Source organism: Myotis daubentonii, chromosome 13 (assembly GCF_963259705.1).
Source record: "Myotis daubentonii chromosome 13, mMyoDau2.1, whole genome shotgun sequence".
Classification (NCBI taxonomy): domain Eukaryota; kingdom Metazoa; phylum Chordata; class Mammalia; order Chiroptera; family Vespertilionidae; genus Myotis; species Myotis daubentonii.
The window spans coordinates 19,116,982-19,139,238 of NC_081852.1; the positions used below are offsets into that span (position 1 = coordinate 19,116,982).

Below are 22,257 nucleotides of genomic sequence, written 5' to 3' on the forward strand. Positions count from 1 at the left end.
GCAAGCACAAACATACAAAGATATAAACCCATTTTCTCTGTAGCTTACAATGTAGGTGTATTTCCCAGTTAAAACAATTATGAAAATATATATGTAATTTTAGAACATACTTTTTATAGATCACAAATTTCAGATAGAACAACAAAAGTCCCCTCATTTATAATGGAAGACAGTAAAATTAAGCTCTCAAGTTGATCAACAAATATAAAGGCCTACTAAGTACTAGGAATACAAATAACAGTTTCTATCCCTAAATAATGTTTAATCATTTTTAAATATCTGATGAGATTTCCTATAGGAAAAACAATAAATTTAGACTATGCTAATGCCTGAGAGCATAATTACAATGAACAAGGAAAACAAATAAAAAAGATGCGAAAGACAATAACAGTTAAAAACAATATGGAAGTACTGAAGAGAGGCTAAAAATTACCAATTTTCCAGCAATATTTTAAATTAGACACTACTATAATCTTACTTTTTCCAGAGATTACTCAATTCTACTTTTATTCTTTCTTCAAGGTGAACTGGACCTATAATCATCTCTTTCATCCATTGCTAATCTATACCTTTTAGGATAGGAGATAATATTTTCATCTTATGAAGAGCTAATGCTACCGTTATTGAGTGACTGAGTAAAATAATTCCAAACAAGTAACTGAGTAATAATTTATAACAGTCTGGAATAAAATTCCCCCAACTATTAAAGACTTTAAACCAAAACACAACAATACAGCCAAGCATTGTTTACAATGGAGATACATTCTGAGAAACATGTCATTGAGCAATTTCATCATTGTGCAAAGATCACAGAGTGTATATTTCCAAACCTGGATGGTAGCCACTACATACCCCGGCTATATGGTACAGCCTATTGCTCCTAGGCTAAAAACCTGTACAGCATGTTACTACCAGTATACTGAATACTGCAGGCCGTTATAACAGCGGTAAGTATATCTAAACATGTCTAAACATAAAAAAGTACAGTAAAAATGTGTTATAAAAGATAAAGAATGGTACGCCTATACGGGGCACTTACCATGAATGGAGCTTGCAGGAATGGAAGTTCTTCTGGATGGATCAGTGAGTGAGTGGTGAGTGAATGTACCATACACCACCACATACTTTATAAACAGATACATTAGGCTACACTAAATTTATAAAAAAATATTTTTCTTTCTTCAATAAGTTAACCTTAAGTTGCTATAACTTTTTTACTTCAGAAACTTTAAAATTTGTTAAATGTTTCAACTATTTTGTAAAACATTTAGATTAAAACACAAATACACTGTAGAGCTATACAATAATATTATCTTTATTTGTATCCTTATTCTATAACATCTTTTCTATTTTTATATAGTTATTTTAATTATATAATTAATTGCATCGTTATTATGATTAATATTTACATTAATTATATTAATTATAATTGATTGTATAATTATTTATTTTTTACTTTTTAAGCCCGGTCCCAGGTTCGATTCCAGTCAAGAGCACATGCCCAGTTTGCAGGCTCGATCCCCAGTAGCGGGCATGCAGAAGGAAGCCCATCAATGATTCTCTCTCATCATTGATGTTTCTATCTCTCTCTCCCTCTCCCTTCCTCTCTAAAATCAATAAAAATATATTTTATAAAAATAAAAAATAAGACACAGCCCAGCTGGGTGTGACTCAGTGGTTGAGCACCGACCTATGAACGAGGAAGTCAAATCAATAAAAATATATAGAAAATGTATAAAAACTAACACACACACATTAGCCTAGGCCTACACAGATCATCGATAGCACTGTCTTCCCCATCCCCCCCTGTCCCCCCACATCTCGTCCCACTGGAAGGTCTTCAGGGGCAATAACATGCATGGAGCTCGCCTATGATAACAATGCCTGCCTTCTTCCTGCCAGGCTCTTCTTGAAGAGGTGTCACTCTTTTCAGAAATATGTCCATGTGGTTTGCTTCATTTGTTTCTTTTGGGTGGGGTGTTAATTTATTTTTATTGTTGAAGGTATTACAGAGACCTCCCATTTTCCCCCCCTCTACCCAGTTCCTACCCCATCCCAGACCTTCTACCACACTACAATTTGTGTCTGTTTCTTTTTTTCATCATAGATTTGTTTTTAAGCAGATAATGCACCGTGAGCATTTCTCTATTAATGAAAACCTTTCAGTGTTGGGATCCATACTTCAAACTTTTTAAGCAGCTTCTTCAAATCTGTAAGAACCTCTACTAAACCCTTCACTGTTAATTTTTTTAAGGTTATTCTTCATTTTCTTCTTCTGTTTCCTTTCCTCTTGCCTCTTCTTCAGCTATCACTCCCGTTCCAACAACTCATTATCTAGTTCCTCAGGAGCCACCTCTAGGAGGTCCTCAATGTTATCCTCACCCACACCCAGGCTAAAGTTGTTTGCCATCTCAACCAAAGCCTCGTTGATTTCTGCAACTGCTCATCCTTGGCAAATCACTTGAAGTCAGGGACAAACCTCTTGAGTGTCTTCTTCCAGATGCCATTCATACACTGCTTGGTCACATCATCCCAAGCCCAAGCAAGGTTCTGTATACAGTCATCGATGTTGTAATCATTCAAGAATTGTATTCAGTTTCTTCCTCAATTGCAGCAACAGCCTGGGCAAAGGTCCCCCTCAGATAATAGGGCTTAAAAGCTGCTCTAACTCCTGATCCATTGGTTGGATCAAAGAGGTGGTGTCAGAGGCAGAAACACCACTCTGATATTGGGATGAAGATAATCATGGAAAGGAGGATGTCTGGGAGCATTATCAACAATAAGCAAAATCTTGAAAGGCATCTTATTAACCTAACAACAGTACTTCTCCATTTCACTGACCTAGCAACTCAAGAGGACATTTTGAAAGAGAAACTGGGTCATCCATAACTTCTTATTGCTCCTGTAGTACACTGGCAGTGTGTGCTTACTGATATGCTTATCTACAGTTTGCAAAAATTCTTCAGCTGCCTTTACATCAGCACTCACAGGCACACCACTCACCTTCACATACAATAAAAACAATATAATCAAGAGAGGCAGTAAACACAATATGTGTAACACAACATACTGTTTTACAAGACTTTTTATAAGTAAAAAGAATATACTATAAAATAATGAAAGAAGTATAGTCTAGTAAATGCTATACTATAAGCCAGTACCATAGTTGTTTACTATCTTATCAAGTATTATGTACCGTGCATAGTTGTATGTGCTATACCTTTATTTTTTTAAAATATATTTTTATTGATTTCAGAGAGGGAAAGGGAGAGAGATAGAAACATCAATGATAAGAATCATTGATCAGCTGCCTCCTGCATGCCCCCTACTGGAGATCAAGCCTGCAACTGGGGCATGTGCCCTTGACTAGAATCAAACCCAGGACCCTTCAGTCCACAGGCCAACGCTCTATGCATTGAGCCAACCCAGCTAGGGCAATGTGTGTTATACCTTTATAAGAATGGCAGCACAGTGGGGTTTTTTTAGCACCAGCATCACCACAAACACATGAATAATGTGTTGTGCTATACAATGTTAAGATGGCTGCAATGTTACCAGGTGATAGAAATTTTCAGCTCCATTATAATGTTACTAGTGACTCAGTGCATGGATTCATGCACATTGAAAGGAAATTAATTAGAAGGGGCCGGTGGGGTGGGACTGCTCTGGAGCCAATTCCCTCGGTCTCTCCCCAGCCGACCACACCTGGGGCGGCACCAAGGCAGAGTGAGTGGGATCCCTCCAGCAGGTGGAGTCTCTCAGCCTGGCCTGCGAGAGGGCATTCTGCAAAGTTGCTGTAGTACAGGGTGTGGAGTAAACCAGATTCTGAGCCAACAGTGCCCCAGCAACAACATAACCCATGGCCAAAGGTAGAATCGTGCAGCCCCAAGAGGAATTGGGCTCTCTCCTCTCTGGTTTCAGGGTGAGTCACCAGAGAACTGCCTCTGCCAAATCACTGTAGCTCAGCAGCTCCTGTGTTGAGCATCTGCCCCCTGGTGGTCAGTGCACGTCATAGTGAGCAGTCAGACGGTGGGAGGGACACTTAGCATATTAGCCTTTATATATATACTAGAGGTCCAGTGCACAAAAATTTGTGCACTCGGGAGGGGGGGGGGTCCCTCAGCCCAGCCTGTGCCCATTTGCAGTCCAGGACCCCTTGGGGGATGTCCACCTGTCAACTTAGGCCCACTCCCCAGGGGATCAGGCCTAAGCTTGCAGTCAGACATCCTTCTGGCAGCCAGGGAGCCCTTGGGGGATGTCCGACTAAAGGCTTAGGACCCCAAGGGAGCTATGATGAGGAAGCTGGGGTAGCAGAGGAGCCACGCTGTCCCGCCCCACTGCCCTGGGTCGAGTCGCACACAGAACGCCCGGGCGGGCCGGCAGATCGCTGCTACCCTGCCCAGCCGCCCCGGGTCGCAGATAACAGGCCTGGATGGCGGCAGGGCAGGCGGGATGGCGCTGTTCCACCCCACTGCCCCGGGTGGCAAATAGCAGGCCCAGATGATGTGGGGCAGGCGGGATGGCGCTGATCTGCCCTGCCTGCAGTATGCAAATTAGCCGCCATCTTTGTTGACAGTTAATTTGCATATCGTGCTGATTAGCCAATGGGAGGCATAGCGAAGGTACAGTCAATTACCATGTTTGTCTATTACTAGATGGGATATATAAAACCATCATCGTGCATGCGGTCCATCATCAATGGAATCTTTGTTATTGTTATGCTGAGCACGACTGTATCATAATGTTTTCAGGAGGCAGTAGAAATGTGACCAGCTTCCTCATTGTGATCCCCTAAAAATATGCAGCATCTCCTCTTAAATACCAAAGCATTAACCAAAGCAGCTGTTTATACTGCATACAATTTTTCAGAATGTATTTTTCTACCTTCCTTGGTTTAGAGACAGTAAAAAATTCTATTTTAAAAAGTGCCCTGCTGTGTTGCTAAGGATAAAATCAAAGAGGAGCTGAAAATTATGTCAAGACAAAAGGAAGTAATATTTCCCATGGGGCTACCTAAGTATGTATATCCCCTTTCAAATCTGAACAAAAATCTTCCATGCTTTAAAAAATATTCACTAAATTTCACACATTTTTATATCTTGGTTACTGTCAGTGAAGGAGTTTAAATTTTAAATTTTTTAATTTAAAATTTTTTAATTTTTTTCAATGTGCACAGTAATAAGAAATAAAGATTACACCAGAAGATAATTTTAGGAAGTCTCTCACTCAGGCAGTTTGTAGATATGGCCCTGATCGCTGTATTTCCAAGGAAATCTGTATGACAGAACTTACAATGTTTAAAATAAAATAAAATGCTTTATTTTAAACAGTGTATTACACTGTTGGTTCCCAAACCAACAGCGATTTCCCTTTTCCAAAGGAACTCCAAATTTTCTTCAGTTATTAGAATAGAAGGCTTTGTGCTTTAGCCTATGGAATGGTGCTTGATTAGAAATCATAATAATTCTATTTTCTTTGCCAGTCCCTGGTTTAGGAATGGGAATATGATGCAATGGAAGCCAATGATAGATTAAGGAAATATCTGCTGAGGTAATTCTGAGGAAGCTCTTCTTGCTCTTAAAAAAGACCACAAGATTTTTCTGCAAGTCTCTAGATATTCTCAACTATATCAGAGCTCTAAGAACAGCAACAGCCATTTGTAACCATGAAAAGTTTCAGCCTAAAAGACAATGGGAATGGGAAGCAGAAAAATAAAGACCCAGGGTTCCTTGATGATGTTCCTGAAGCACTGAATTAACCAACCAATTAACCAGCCCTCACCTCCATATTTATTATGCTAAATAAAATTTTCCATTTATAGACTGTCATTTTGTTTTGGGTGTCTATAACTTACAAAGGCATCATAATACAAATAGTATATAAATCTCCTGACTAGTTCTGAAAGTTTATGCCCTCATCTACTACATATTTTTTAAAAATAAAAAAGTTCTGCTCTAGCCAGTTTGGTTCAGTGGATAGTGCATCGGACTGCAAACCATAGGGTCCCAGGTTCGACTCTGATCAAGGGCATGTACTTCAGCCCTGACCGGTTTGGCTCAGTGGATAGAGCGTCAGCCCATGGATTGAAGGATCCCAGGTTCAACTGTCGTCAAGGGCATGTACCTTGGATGTGGGCTTGATCCCAGTAGGGGGTGTACCTTGGATGTGGGCTTGATCCCAGTAGGGGGTCTGCAGAAAGCAGCTGATGGGTGTTTCTCTCTCATCGATGTTTCTAACTCTCTATCCCTCTCCCCTCCTCTCTGTAAAAAAAAATCAATATATATATATATAATCTAATACAAGACAAACATGCAAAATGACCATACCTTTGCTATGCCTTAAGCCACACCCACCAGCCAATCAGAGCAACTATATGCAAATTAACCCAACCAAGATGGCGGCCGGCAGCCATGGAGCTGGAGCGAGCAGGAGGCTTGGTTGTTCCAGTGATGGAGGAAGTCAAGCTTCCTGCCTGCCGTGGCCCTCTCTGAGCTCCTCTCAAGGCTACAAAGTTTCAATTATAGAAGGTAAATAAATCCCAGAATAAAAAAGAAAAAAAGGAGAGGCTGGCAACTTCCGTCATCAGGGGGGTTTGGCCAGCCTGAAAATGGCCTTCAGCCCCTCACCCAGACTGGCCAGGCACCCCAGTGGGGACCCCTCACCCTAAAGGGGGTGTGGCCAGCCTGAAAACAGCCATCAGCCCCTCACCCAGGCTGGCCAAACCTCCATGGGTAGAGGGTCCCCACTGGAGGAGGCTTGACCAGCCTGCAAACAGCCATCAGCCCCTCACCCAGGCTGGCCAGGCACCCCAGTGGGGACCCCCACCGTGAAGGGGGTGTGATCAGCCTGCAAATACCCATCAGCCCCTCACCCAGGATGGCCAGGCACCCCAGCGGGACCCCCACCCTGATCCAGGACACCCTTCAGGGCAAACCAGCCGGCCCCCACCTGTGCACCAGATCTCTATCCTATATAATAAAAGGGTAATATGCAAACTCACCCTAACAGCAGAACGACTGGAAATGACTGGTCACTATGACACATCCTGACCATCAGGGGGCAGACGCTCAATGCAGGAACTGCCCCCTGGTGGTCAGTGTGCTCCTACAGGGGGAGCTCTGCTCAGCCACAAGCCAGGCAGACGGCTGCCAGTACAGTGGTGGTGGTGGGAGCCTCTCCCGCCTCCTCAGCAGCGCTAAGGATGTCCGACTGCAGCTTAGGCCTGCTCCCCGCTGGCAAGTGGACATCCCCCGAGGGTTTCCGTGCTGCCAGAGTGATGTCTGACTGCCAGCTTGGGCCCGGTCCCCCAGGGAGCGGGCCTAAGCCAGCAGGTGGTCATCCCCCAAGGGGTCCCAGACTGCGAGAGAGCACAGGCCGGGCTGAGGGACGCCCCCCCAAGTGCACAAATTTTTGTGCACCAGGCCACTAATATATATATATATACGCTCTCTCTCTATGTCTCTAGTGGCCCAGTGCACAAATTCATGCACATTATAAGAAAATTAATGAGAAGAAATATTTTAATGTCACTATTTGCCCTTTCCCTATAATAGAAGTGCCAACCAAATTTACGATCAACAATGACAGATCGAAACACACGCGTGCGATTGGCGCCAGCAAGAGCTTTATATGTATTGCGCATGTGTGAGTCAACTTAGCCTTTTATAGATATAAAATAAACTTGCTTAACACATTGTATGCGGGAAACGTATTTATACGTTTTACTTATATGTTTTACATTGACCGGTAGTAGAGCGCGGGACACGTATTAATACGTTTTTTATAGACTAGCGGTAGAATGCGGGTAACATATAAATACGTAAACTAAAGTTATCGTAATTTTACTGAACGTTGCCATTTGTGCAAAAAATTAGCAAAAATGGCCCGCACCACCTGTTAGCGCGCGATAAAAACTACCCGCAAACAATGTGTTAATTAGACCTGCTTTCTGATTTAGCTAAACTTTTGCCAGCCCAGTGAAACACCCCAACTTCTCTTTCAGGTAATTGTCAGCAACACAACAGTAAATATCAACAGGAAGCAGATTATTATTGTAAATCACGCAGGGAGAACAAAGTGTAAAATATTTAACTGCAGCAGTGTTTGACTATATTCTGCACAGTGAGAAAACCTGAAGTCATTTTCAAGGTCCACCATTTCTTACTTCTTTTCAGTCAGGTCAAGTTTCTAAGCTTTCTAAATCTCCGTTTTCTGGCTAATGAAAAGAAAATAGGATTCCGCTGAGTCTCTTATCTACCTGCTCCAGGACTTCTGAGAGGATCAAATGAGATGAGGCACAAGAAAACGCTTCACAGACATTTGGTTACAGTGTAAAGTCTTTCCACCTGAGGCTAGTTGTTGCTAGAGAGAGGAAGCCAGGTGTTGCTATGTGACATCATTACCTGGACGGAGGGAAGGACACTTAGCATATCAGCCTTTTATAGGGGTCCGGTGCACGAAGATTCGTGCAGGGGGGAGAGGGTTCCTCAGCCCAACCTGCACCCTCTCCAATCCGGGAGTTTCTTTCTGTCTTTGAAATCATATGAGCGAATTGTCTGAGACCCCCAACCCAGTTTGGTTTGTTGCTCACAGAATAATAGGGGCATTTTTTTTTCTTTGCTTCATTGGTGGAGATTTCCTGAAGTTTTAGGATATCTTCCCTTTAATTTTTCCTAGACACTCTGATTTTACTTATGTCTCTCACCTTTGCTTTCCCTCCATCCGCCACCGCAACAGTAACTTGCTCCAGGCTCACTTTGCTCTAGTGTCTAGGACAGGGGTCCTCAAACTACGGCCCACGGGCCACATGCAAATACAAATATTGTATTTGTTCCCGTTTTGTTTTTTTACTTCAAAATAAGATATGTGCAGTGTGCATAGGAATTTGTTCACAGTTTTTTTTTAAACTATAGTCCGGCCCTCCAACGGTCTGAGGGACAGTGAACTGGCCCCCTGTTTAAAAAGTTTAAGGACCCTTGTTCTAGGAGAGCCGTCTGCCACCAGAACTACAATTCCCAGCATTCCTGGTGCTCCCCATGCTCTGGGCTTCCGCTTCCAGTCCTGGGGCTGCCATCAGAACTACTATTCCCAGAATTCCTGGTGCTCCCCACGCTGGGAGCGACCGAGGGACCCCCCAAGCCTCCCACTCTCCTGCTGTGCTCTCCGCCCGGCAACCGAGGGAGCCACATCCCCCCAAGGGAGCAACTGAGGGAGCGACCGAGGGAGCAACATCCCCCCAAGCTGCCGGCTCTCCCACTTCTGCTCTCTGCCTGGCACCTGTGTATGCAAATTAACCCACCATCTTTGTCGGGTTAATTTGCATTTTCACTCCTGATTGGCTGGTGAGCATAGCGAAGGGATGGTCACTACATGTTTCTCCTTTATTATATAGGACTAGGGGCCCAGTGCACGAAATTCGTGCACTGGGTGGCGGGGGGGAGTGTCCCTCAGCCCAGCCTGCCCCCTCTCACATACTGTGAGCCCTCAGGCATTGACCCCCATCACCCTCCAATCGCAGGATCGGCCCCTTGCCCAGGCCTGACGCCTCTGGCCTAGGCATCCGGCCCGGGCAGCGGGGACCCGCAGCTGCAGCGGCCCCACGATCGTGGGCTTCGCTTTAGGCCCAGGCAAGGGACCCGTAGCTCCTGGGACTGCCAGCTTCGACCGTGCCCAGCTCCCATCACTGGCTCCACCCCTACTTCCTGCTATCACTGGCCAGGGCGGAAAAGGCACCTGATTCTCTGATCATGGCTGGGGGGCAGGGCAAAGGCGGCCCCAGGGTGGAAAAGGCACCTGATTCTCTGATCATGGCTGGGGGGCAGGGCAAAGGCGGCCCCAGGGCCGCCTTTGCCCTGCCCCCCAACTCTTAGCTCCCCCCTGGGTTTCTGATCACTGTCAGTGGCAGGGGGCTTCTTCCTGCTTTCCCTTTCTCCTCCCTGCATTGTGCCTACATATGCAAATTAACCGCCATCTTGTTGGCAGTTAACTGCCAATCTTAGTTGGCAGTTAACTGCCAATCTTAGTTGGCAGTTAATTTGCATATAGCCCTGATTAGCCAATGAAAAGGGTAGCTAGTACGCCAATTACCATTTTTCTCTTTTATTAGTGTTGATAGGTGGATATATATGTATGTATGTATTAAAAAAAAAGGGGGGGGGGGCACATACTTCAGTTGCAGGCTCCTCCCTGGCTGGGCCCTGGTTGGGGCATGTGCAGGAGGCAACCAATCGATGTGTTTCTCTCACATCGATATTGCTCTCCATATTTCCCTCTCTCTTCCACTTTCTCTAAAAATCAATAGAAAAACATCCTCAGGTGAGGATTTAAAAAAAATTAATGTTAAAAAAAATTCTAATTAACCCAAACTTTCTCCCAGATCCAGACCCCTATAAGAGGGCAGTCACAGACATTATTCCAAATTTATCACCAACACTAGAAGACTGCTAGAATTAGAGGCACTTATAAAAAATCCACCCAAATGTTGGAGAAAAACAATGCCTTTTGTTCTCTGCTAAAAAAAAAAAAAAACTTAAGTTGGTAATAATTAAAGAATAATGAAAGAGGCAATGTTTTATAACTTAGGAGTCTAGCTGATTTTCTTAAAGGAATCTGCTGTGAGATTTTATTATATTTATGAGGAGATAACTTAGATATAAAAAAATAAAACTGACCATATGTTTTCATTATATGTAAAATCTAAAGAACAATGTAAATGAACAAACTTAACAGACTCATAGTTAACTTATTTTGAAATTATTTAAAATTTACAAAGATATTGTAAGAATTGTACAAATAATCCCTATATACTCTTCACCTAAATTTACTTAATAGTTAGCATTATAATACAAGTTGACTTATCTCTCTCATTATACACATACTAGAGGCCTGGTGCACAAAATTCGTACACTCGGGGGATCCCTCAGCCCAGCCTGCGCGCTCTCGTAGTCCAGGAGCCATCAGTCAGCAATTCTTAGCACTGCCACGGAGTCAGGGGAGGCTCCCGCCAATGCCACTGTGCTCAGCAGTCATGAGCAGCACTCCCCTTGTGGGAGCACACTGACCACCAGGGGGCAGCTCCTGCGCTGAGCATCTGCCCCCTGGTGATCAATGTGCATCATAGCGACCAGTTATTCTGCTGTTGGGTCGATTTGCATATTAGCCTTTTATTATATAGGATGCTATTTATTATTACACTTAGTTATTGCTGAACCATTTGAGTAAGTTGCAGACATTAACACCACTTACCTCCAAATACCTGAGTGTTATTTCCTAAAAATAAGACCACTTCATGACCACAGTACATTTATCAAATTAGGATATTTAACATTGCAACAATACTATTACCTAATGTATAGTCCATATTCAATTTTGCCAGCAACGTCCTTCATAATACACCCCTCCCCTCAAGATTACATTTACCTGTTATTTTCCTTGGTTTCTCTTAATCTGGAAATATTTCTGTCTTTATATTTCACAGCACTGACTCTTTTAAAGAGTACAGGCCAGCTGTTTCATTGAATTTGGGTTTTTCTGATTTTCCCTAACAATCAGACCCGTGTTTTGTTTTGTTTTTTGTTTTTTTTGGTAGGAATACCACACATGATAGTCTGTCCTTTATCAGAAAGCACATGATGTCAATTTGTATTTGAGAAATTTTAAGTGGCAAACATGTTTTTATTTTTATACTTTTATAATTAAGTAAATGTTTAAAATTCATTATTAATAAGATGAGGCTAATTTTTAAGTTAACATAAAGAAAACTTTAAATAAATAACAAAGAAAGTATTAACACTGGAAAGTACTACTATCCATGTGACACACAGGTTAAACCAAATTCAAAATGACATGGAATTAAGTAGCCAATAACAATGTAAAGGAAGTCCACACCAGATTTCTTCTGAGACTAATGGAAGATGAGCTAGTTATCCTTAAAGATTGTGAAAAGGTAACTGATTAAAAGATAAAAACTATAAAAACTCCCAACAAAATACTTATGCATTGATACAAACATTTTACTGATATAGGAAAACAATATTACTATTTCAAGAGGATAATATTTGTTTTAAAAATAACAAAGGATGGATTTGTTATATTAATAAATATGGTTCGATCACATTCTTTCAAATAATTCTCATGTATCAAAGTCAACAAATATAAAAAGACTAAGAATCACCCTTATTCTTTGTGTCACCATAATGCATGCCAGTGCTTATGAAAACTATATCATACTTTAACAATATAATAAATGTTTAGTATTAACAAAGGATTTAAAGATAATTACCCTACAAAATTGTTTAAAAAATTATTCATGCATGGTCCTAGTTCTTGCCTATCCTCATTATTATGTTATGTACATAGTCCCTAGTTTTATGGTTGACATGAGCTTGCCCATGTTTCTAAATTCCATCTAGGAAGCCTTATCACATTTTCTCTGCCTTCATTCTAGTAGGGAAAACATCTTTGAAGAGCTAATTATACAATTTAATATTTAAATATAAAATAGTTTGAGAAAGAACAGAGATAAAGTAATGGTAAAAGAAGTAACCATCCACACTCCTGCAAAAGGATATTTTTCCCCGAAATTTTCCATCAGGCTTTTTTTCCACTTCCTATGGTCTTACCCAACACAGACTTACAGACCTAGAAATCACAAGTCTCCCTGATATTCCCAAATAAAGCATTAAAGTAGTAGGAATGTTTGAAGAAAGTAGTTTAACTTCATATATGCTATTAAAATTTAGTATATACAAAGTGAAACACTTTTATAGAGATAATATTTTCATAAGAAAAACACTAGAAAGTGATTAAGACATAAAAGCAAAATTTAAAAGAAAATTTTAAAATCTATTCTAGATAATGTTTCAATCACTTTGCTAAATAACTGAAAAAGTCAGGTTGCAATCTTAACGAAGTTCTACAGAGGGAGCTAGCACCATAAAGAATAAATTTTTAACACAGAATTTCAAGAAAAGACCTAGCCTGTTGGAAATACTGGATTCATCAACGTGAGCTCAGAGTATCCTCTAAGATTTTACCTTAGCCATCAAAAACACAGTATTACCTACAAACTAGGGCACAGTTCTAGTAAACCATATTAAAGCTTATAAAATGTAATATCCATCATAAATACCTTCAAACACTTTGTGAGGTAGGTATATTTGTTTTAAATATCATTCCTCCAAAAATGTAAAAAATATTCTTTCCAAAGTCACTGAACTTAGTCTAAGTAAAAAGCAACAAAAAAGATCTAAAATTAAATCACAGTCTATCCTTTTCTACTATACAAGTTAAAGTCCTTTCCAACCCTCAATTTTTCTATAAAATGGAAGTATATATGTACCTCAAAACGTTGCTGTGAAAATTAAATTAGAGCATGAAAGTAATTAAAATAATGTTCTCTTCTCTGGTTCTTTAATACATGAGTGTTATTTAATTGCTCAATACTTTCCAAAAAGAAATCAATAATTATATTCAGTAGAGAAAGTATTTTCAAGGATTAGATCAGTTGCTAATAGATACTAAAATTTTCCCCAAACTCCCAAATCCAGATAATCCTCCAAAAGACTAATTCAATCTTTCAGGGGATATGGACAGTGTTAGCATACCCTCACTTTATTTTTCAGGCAGATCTCTGTCATAGTTTCAGTCTCCAAATATTCCTGCTTGTTTTAGAACCAGGAGAAAAATAAGTCAACGTACCAGCAGTTTCTGTTCTCTCCGTCCCATACTGATCCCACTGAGTATTCACCCCATAGATATCACATAGTGAAATACTGTCAAGTAAACTGTTCACTGCAAAAAAAAAATCAATGAACTACACATGGACTGCAAAGCTCTGAATAAAGTTCCAGGTAACACCTTACCCTTCCCACTCCCCGACAAAATCAAAGAGGGAGAGGGCAAATAAGACCATTATCCTTTTTTGTTTCTAAAGAATTTTATGCTAGAAACTCAAACTATACCCACATGGATTAGTGAGTTAACTAAAAGAAAAACAGCTAATTAAATAAATCATTTGCTAAATGGATAATAAAATAGCAAAGCACTAATGTAATCTCACAATGACATTTGAAAGACATCTTCTCAAAGAGCAGAAGCCAGTTCAAGAGGTTTTTATAAACATCATCGTACTCACAAACACCTATATCACAACAAATCTTTGCATGATTCTTTACAGTTCAAAACTTTTTCATATATATATAATTTCATCTAATCTTTCCCTAATGAAATAAAATAGAAGTATCACCATTTTACAAATAAGGATATTATATTCAGATTAAGTGATTAAACTAAACAATATAGTTTGATACTGTGTTACATTTCCCAGAATTTCCTTCCCTATATGGTTTCAGGTTAGGATCAGCCACAGGAGAAAGTTGTATACAATTTGGGAGTTGCAAGTAAAGCAGCTGCCATTTCACTACAAAGGTAGTAAAAGACAGACATAAAGGGATGGGCAGTTTGTCCTACTTATCCCACTCTACCTCCAGCTCACCTTTCCAATCAGGCCCAGGCCTATCACCAGATTGTCAATGAAAACCCATACAGGTGGTAACACAGTTCCTGCAGACATGCATAGCTGCTTCTTAAAAGCTCCAATTCATTAACCTACACCAGAAGTGGTTAGTGAGTTTTCTCTGATCCTTTTTGGGCCTTTACTTCTCTAGTTTTTCCCACAATTGAAAAAGGTTTAATTCCTATAATAAATTCCTTATTTCTTAATACTCATAGCAGAATTGAATCCTAACAGATACATCAAGGTTATAGTCCATGGCAAAACTCATACACAAACTAAGTTTTTTCTAATGCTAAGACAAGGCACCACAAATTTCTTCAAAGGGTTTTAAGATTTACCACTAATGACAAATATTTTTCATTCACCTATCATGTATACATGAATATAAGATCTAGTTGAATCCTAAAATTATCTCTTGTAATGAGTTCTTGTCCTTTATGACAGGGTTAATACTTTTCTTTTAAACAATAAAATATTGAAGCAAACCTTTCAGAAGATTTATAATCCAGGTATAACCGATTAAAAAAACTATGAAATCCTAGAATTTTCAAGTGAGAGGACAGTCAAAAGTTCAACAAAAAGGATGAATTCTGGTTACTTGAGAACCATTTATGGAATATGTATAAAAGCCTGAAATGAATTCAATCAATGCTAGTTTGGAATTCTCACAGTACTCACGTAATGGTATTAGTAAAAAAGAAGCAAAGAAATCAAACACAAATTTAGTTCTTATTCCTGGAGGCACAGTCTCACTAGTAAAAATGGTAATTATTATTATACAAAGCTTTATAAAGATTAATTTTAAAAGCAATATAAAGGCTATCTTACAAAGATCAGCGTAAGATCAGACTATATATAAAAATCAATTAAAAAATGTTTCTCATATAAAAGGCATTTGTAGCTTAGGATTAAATTTCCAAAGAAAACATCATACATGTAGTCAACTTAGATTAAAAAAAAATTGTTGTGTTCTAGAAGAAAGGGTTCTAATGGTGACAAAGATGTCAATGATAAAGATTCTGAATGCTCAAGAAAATGTGAGTAAAAAAGAAAAAAGTATTTTTTTTAAAAATCACTGCATATTTAGGGAACGGCTGGTATAACAGTAAAAGCACTAAAATGGGAATCAGGAAACTTGAGTTCTGGTCCAGCACTTGTCATTAAAGTGCAACCTATACAAGTCACTTTATTACTGTGAATTTCACTATAAATTACAGATATTAGTTCTAAAGTTCATTTCTAGATTCAAAGTTCTGTAATTTAAAAGATATGAAAAAAGTGGCCTTTAAGAAAGAGACCATTAAAAAATGGTTATGATATTTAGAATACTGTATCTCATTTATATATACATATATACACCCAGCAACCGAAAGGCGGAATGACCAGAATGCAGAATGACTGGTTGACCAGTCACTATGACGCGCACTGGTCAGACACTCAACGCAGGAGCTGTACCCTGGTGGTCAGTGCACTCCCACGGTCAGAGCACCGCTCACCTGACTGGGATGAGCGGTGCTCCCACAGCAGGCCGATCCCCGCTGGGCACATAAGCCCGTGCACTGGACCTCTAGTTGAAAAATAATAACCATTTAACCTTGCTGGTACTAGGTGTTCATTATTTCAATTCTGACTTTCTGCTTGCCAGATTGTTTTCCCCTTTTTTGATTAAGCAAATACATTTTACCATCAACAGAATCTATTAGCTTTACAAGCAATCAGTCCTTATATTATTCTTATAAAACAATCTTGAGGTTTTCAAAGAACTGCTAAGTAACAAAATTAATAATAATGGATACAAGAGCATATCAGATGTTACTGATGATCTCAAACCAAACTGCTCTTAACATACTTAAATACTTGTAAATCTCCCCTGCTAGTTTAAAAATTGGGCACTGTTCCCTAAAAAAATTGTAATTCTTTTACACTGAACCAAAGATTAAGGTCTAACAGTGTCCTTTCTAATACTCAGGATTCATTCCCCTTGCATAACTCATTTATTTTCTCCCATTTTTTAATAATCATAAATTGACCCCAAAATTTTGAAATGTAATATAATACAAGACAAAATTTTAAACCTTAAAGGGATAATTCTGAAAAAAAATAATTACTTTCTGACATTAAAAAAAGATAATTTATTCACCTGGCCAGCGTGGCTCAGCAGTTGAGCATCGACCTATGAACCAGGTCATGGTTTGAGTCCCGGTTGGGGGACATGCCCAGGTTGTGGGCTCAATCCCCAGTGTGGGATGTGTGGGAGGCAACCAATCAATGGTTCTCTCTTATATTGATGTTTCTCTCTCTCCTTCTCCCTTCTTCTCTAAAATCAATAAATATATATATATATTTTTTTTTTTTAAAAAGAGAATTCATTCAAGATCTGAAGAGAAAATACACCTCATATCTACAATAGCGTACACTGCTTATAAAAATTCATTCTTTATCTTGGCAGCTATCTTAAAAAGTCAGGTAAATAAACATGAATCTTTTTTAAAGAGGCCTTCCCCATGCCTTATATAGTACAGCAAACCAAAAAAAAATCCTCAGCTATCAAGTTACTCAGCCTGTGCTAAGTGGCAGGGATACTTCTGAATTTATTTATATTACATTTGGTATTTGTCCCTAACTCCAGCCAACTTTTAACTTTCCTTATCTTAATCTTCATTCAAGGTAATATACAATTTAGCTATTCATAAAACAAACAGAAATTTATGGAAACAAAATGGTTCCATAACTGTAGATATGTCCAATAGGAAGACCCCACAATTACAAAATCTTCAATTATGAACATTTTTAAATGTGAAGCAATATTAAATTGAAGAGTTAGTCTCCATTTATAAATGAAGTCAGTATCTTTTCTTTAAATAGCGCCTGGTAACTGGGTAGAAAATATTTATTGAATGAAAAGTGATGTTTTACTAATTTATTTTAAATTACTCCATTCAAAAACTAAAACTCTAATAGACTGAGAAAATCTATAGAAGACTAATGAAATTAGTTGATTACTGGACCACATAAAGAGCAAAGTATAAATTACATAGTTTCATATTAATCCCACCACAAATTGCTTAGCTTTCCCTACTTAAAATCACCCCGGGATCATCAGTATGTAGATTAGAAAACAAGAACCTGAGAAAAACCTTCCTGCTAAAGAGACAACTGACACTGTCGTTACTGTCCAGCCCCGTCCCACCCAGGACGTGAATCATCCCTTGGCCCAATGTATACAAACTGCAGATCTACCCACCCGTTAGTCACTTAGTAGCTCTCTGGGTTACCAGATCCACTGTCACGGTAACACAATGCTTGTGTTCAAGTAAACCTTATAGTAGCCTACTGTTATGTCACAATGCCATCCGTCTGCCCCAGACAAATAACAAGTATATTTGTAAAGCAAGGGTGACTAAGGGTATGTGGAATCTGAATCACCACGTTTCAGAAGCTAAGAATATTTTAAATAAAAACACAGTTAGTATTTAATATATAAAGTATTATCAAGACAATTAGAGTTACTGTAGTCTTATTGATACACATAGAATTAAGGTACATTTTCAAAAGGCAGCTAATGTGATGGTGTCACTGCATTTTTTGCAATATCATGATGAATCAAGACTGTCTTTAACAGATTAGCATTTAGAAGCAATAATGTTTTATGAAAATAAAGCATGAAATTAGTAACTGGAGAATTAAATTTTATTTATACAGACATCTTATGATATTTTAAAAAGCTTAGTCTTGAGCACAAAGAGATCTTGGCTATTTTAATTGTAAGGACACAATGAGATTATTTATAAGTAGCTCTTATGAAGGGCTAGTGTTGCAGTGGCAGGCATAATCAACTGAAAGTTTTCTTTAGTGTATAGGTCAAAAATTACAAGGCAGAGAGCCAGCAGTCACAAGAACAAAGATAATCAACTAATGCTAAATCAATTAAGTCACAATACTAATAAGTATAAGAACCTTGCTATGTAAGTACTAGTTATTAAGAAGGAAGACTTCACCCGGCCAGTATGGCTCAATGGTTAAGCATCAGCCCAGGCACCAATAAGTCACCAGTTTGATTCCTGGTCAGGGCACATGCCTGGGTTTTGGCTCCATCCCCAGTAGAGGGAGTGCAAGAGGCAGCCAATCGATGTTTCTCTCTCATGAGGTTTCTCTCTCTCTTTCTCTCTCATATATATATATATATATAAATTGTGGCCCTGGCCAGGTGGCTCAGTTGATTGGAGTATCAGCCATACACCAACGGTTGAAGGTCAGATTCCTGGTCAGGGCCTATACCGCACTTATGGGAGGCAAGTGATCCATGTTTCTCTTTCTCTCTCTCCCTCTTATTATAAAATCAATTTTTTAAAAAACATATATCCTCGGGTAAGGATTAAAAAAATAATAAATAAAATTGTGCTCTTTCAACCTTTAGACATACATTATATTTGCTTACTTAGTTCACCATTATGACTATAAAGTTGAAAAAGTTCATCTTGTAATAGATAAGTATATTAAATTAACATTTTAAATTTAGTGAATTTAGAATTTATTTCATTTTTTTTTCCAGTCATTGAAATAGAAATTCCAGATAAACAATTCATAAGTTTTATATGTCGTGTCATTCTGAGTTATATGACAAAATCTCATGCTGTCCAGCCCCGTCCCACCCAGGACGTGAATCTTCCCTTGGCCCAATGTACCCAAGCTGTAGATCTACCCACCCGTTAGTCACTTAGTAGCTCTCTGGGTTACCAGACCCACTGTCACGGTATCACAATGCTTGTGTTCAAGTAAACCTTATAGTAGCCTACTGTTATGTCACAATGCCTCCGTCATTCACCTCACATCATCTCATCACATAAGCATTGTATTATCTCGCATCATCATCATTAGAAGGGTGAGTATAGTACAATGAGATAGAAAGAGACCACATTCACATAACTTTTATTATAGTATGTCATAATTATTCTATTTTATTAGTTTTTATTTTTAACCTTATTGTGTCTAATTTATAAATTAAACTTCACCATAAGTGTGTGTGTGTGTGTGTGTGTGTGTGTGTGTGTGTGTGTATGAAAAAAAGCATAGTATGTATAGCATTTGGTACTATCTGTGATTTCAGGCATCCACTGCGGGTCTAATAATGTATCCCCCATGGAAAAGGTAGGATTACAGTATTATCAAGTGTGGTTCAATCTGGAGTTAGCCTCTAATTCCTCAAATTCTTAATTCTATAGTATTATTTGACATGAGGTAGCTGCATAACAAGATTATCGAAATTTTCTTACAGCACTGGGTCAATTCATTTCTGAGTTGCCAAGCTAGAAAATTGAAACATACAAAATATTTTTAGTTTCCCTCTCAGACAGTCTAATGATACTAAAAAGGTTAAGGTAAGGTGAATTTAAAGAACTCCCAAATTAGTAATTCTTAATTAAAAACTTCACAGTTCCTGTGAGATAGTAATTTTTAAAATACCACTGTAGGACAGCAAAATAGAGATGGAAAATCCCAGAATCATATATATATATAAAGTTGTTTTTATCTGAAAGACAGAACCCTAAGAACATTAAATCTTTAAAAAGAACATTTTATTCACATTTCAAACCTTTAAGATGCTTTACCTATGCTAAATAAGGACTAGGCATTTTTTCATAAGGCAACAAAAGAAAAAAATATATATTTCTCTATCATAAGCATGAGGAGGGGAAGTCAATTAAGTAAGAGCCAAAAATTAACAGTGACAATTTAATATTTTATCTAGGGAAAGAAAATGAAATGACATATTTCCCAATTATGGAATACAATACTACATATTTTAATGTGCATACAGGAACAATTATTTCCTGTTAACCTTATGTAGTATAAATATCCTAATCCTATGAGGATTAAAGTCACGGTGTTAATTATTTCTTTATAGTTCATATAATTTTAAAGATCAGATTATTTATATACATCTACTCCATTGACAGGGTCAACTATGTACAATCTCAAGTTTAATGCACTTACAGTTCCTTGTGCTTGTCTTCAGCCAAGATTTGGTCATTTGCTTTAAGAGAATACCTGTAACACAGAACAAAAATATAGTGGTCATATAAACATTCAAGATGTTTGACTAACAGACATCTAATTATAGTACCAATAGTTGACACCTATCAAAAAAGTACTATCACACTGTTATAGATCTCTGTCTTAATCTGTAAAACATTAAAAATGCCCAAGTTCTTTGCTGTTCAATTAGTCACGTCCACACACACCACAAGAATTGAAGAAATCGACTTGACCATGCTTTGACAACACAAGATATCTTCAATATTCTTCTGTAGTGAATCATCTATAATGTTACTGATCTAGCAGGTCAAATTCAAGAAGTCACTACAATGGTAAGTATTTAAGAGTTCATTAAAAATATGCAGCTACTCGCCCTGGCTAGTGTGGCTCTGTTGGGTGAACATCGTCTCATGCTCCCGGAGGCTGCTGGTTCAATTCCTTGTCAAGGCACATGCCCAGCATGTGAGCTCAATCCCCTGTAGGGGGTGTGCAGAAGGCAGCTATCAATGTTTCTCTCTCTCTCTCTCTCTCTCCCTCTCTCTCTCTCTCTCTCTCTCTCTCTCTCTCCTTTCCTCTCTCTTTAAAAATTCAGTAAAACATATTTTTAAATATGCAGTTACTCATTCATTAAACACATAGTAACATCTACTGTATGCCTGACTATGTACTAGATAGTGTGACACAGGAGAAAAAGTAAGTTTTGAAGTTTCTGATTGAACCATTTACTGCCTTAATGACTATAAGCAATTATTTCTCCCCTTTACATCTCAAATTCCTTATCTATAAACTAGAGGCCCAATGCACAAAATTTGTGCAAGAGGAGGCCCTCCCTCCCCCAGCTACCAGCACCGGCTTCCCTCTGGCACCCCTGACCCTGGCTCCCCTCCAACCGCCAGCAGGCACCCAGAACGCGGGCTCCCCTCCGGCCGCTGGCAGGCACCTAGGACCCGGGCTTCCTTCACAGCCCCGGCTTCGTCAGGAAGGTCATCCGGAAGGACGTCCAGTCTAATTAGAATATTATGCTTTTATTATTATAGATTAGAGGTTGCTATAAATATTAGAACAGGGATCTTTCCAAGTACTGCAGAAGGTAACAGAATTTCTAAGAAGTACGCTACTGAAATAGGTTCAAAAACAATGGACAGCAATTCCCAGGTTCTGAATTTCCACTTGTATTCCATCCTTTCCTAAAACTAACCTATCTGACAATAGATCAGAGGTCCAAGTGGAGTGACCATGTAGACTCTCTTTTCTTGCCTCCCCTTTCACAAGTGCTTTTACCAACTAAATAAAAAGAATATCATATCTATCACCCACCCTGAATTGATCTATATTGCACTGCATAGCATGTAAAAATCTCTGAAGTACTAAGCTAGGAATGATTCATACTTTGTCCACAAAGCCTTCTTTAATACCACAAACTGACTACAAAGTTCCTGTTTTATACATTATTTCTATAAAAAATGAAGCCAGAAATTATAAATGGGGAACTGTGATAGTGTGTTCTATGCAGACACATAGTGGAATGGGGAAGAAGTTGGTTGCAATTTTATTTAAACAGTTTCTCTCTTTCATCCCATATTCATCACCAGAGAATGTATTACTTTTCAGAAAGAATCCTGTTAAACAACTGTAAGACAGTTTCCAATAAGAAACAGGGGGGAAAAAAACAAAAAAACAAAAAAAAAAGAAACAGGAAAGACAAG

The 22,257-nt window shown here is 38.8% G+C and overlaps 1 protein-coding gene across 2 annotated transcripts in view; it reads right to left on the reverse strand.

The window, feature by feature from the left end:
* Positions 1-22,257, reverse strand: part of ADK (adenosine kinase) — a 501,435-nt gene that overhangs the window by 404,310 nt on the left and 74,868 nt on the right. For both annotated transcript variants that reach the window (XM_059662309.1, XM_059662307.1), the window contains exon 3: positions 20,510-20,563. In XM_059662309.1, coding sequence (XP_059518292.1) covers positions 20,510-20,563 — 54 coding nt within the window. The remainder of the gene's footprint in view (positions 1-20,509; positions 20,564-22,257) is intronic.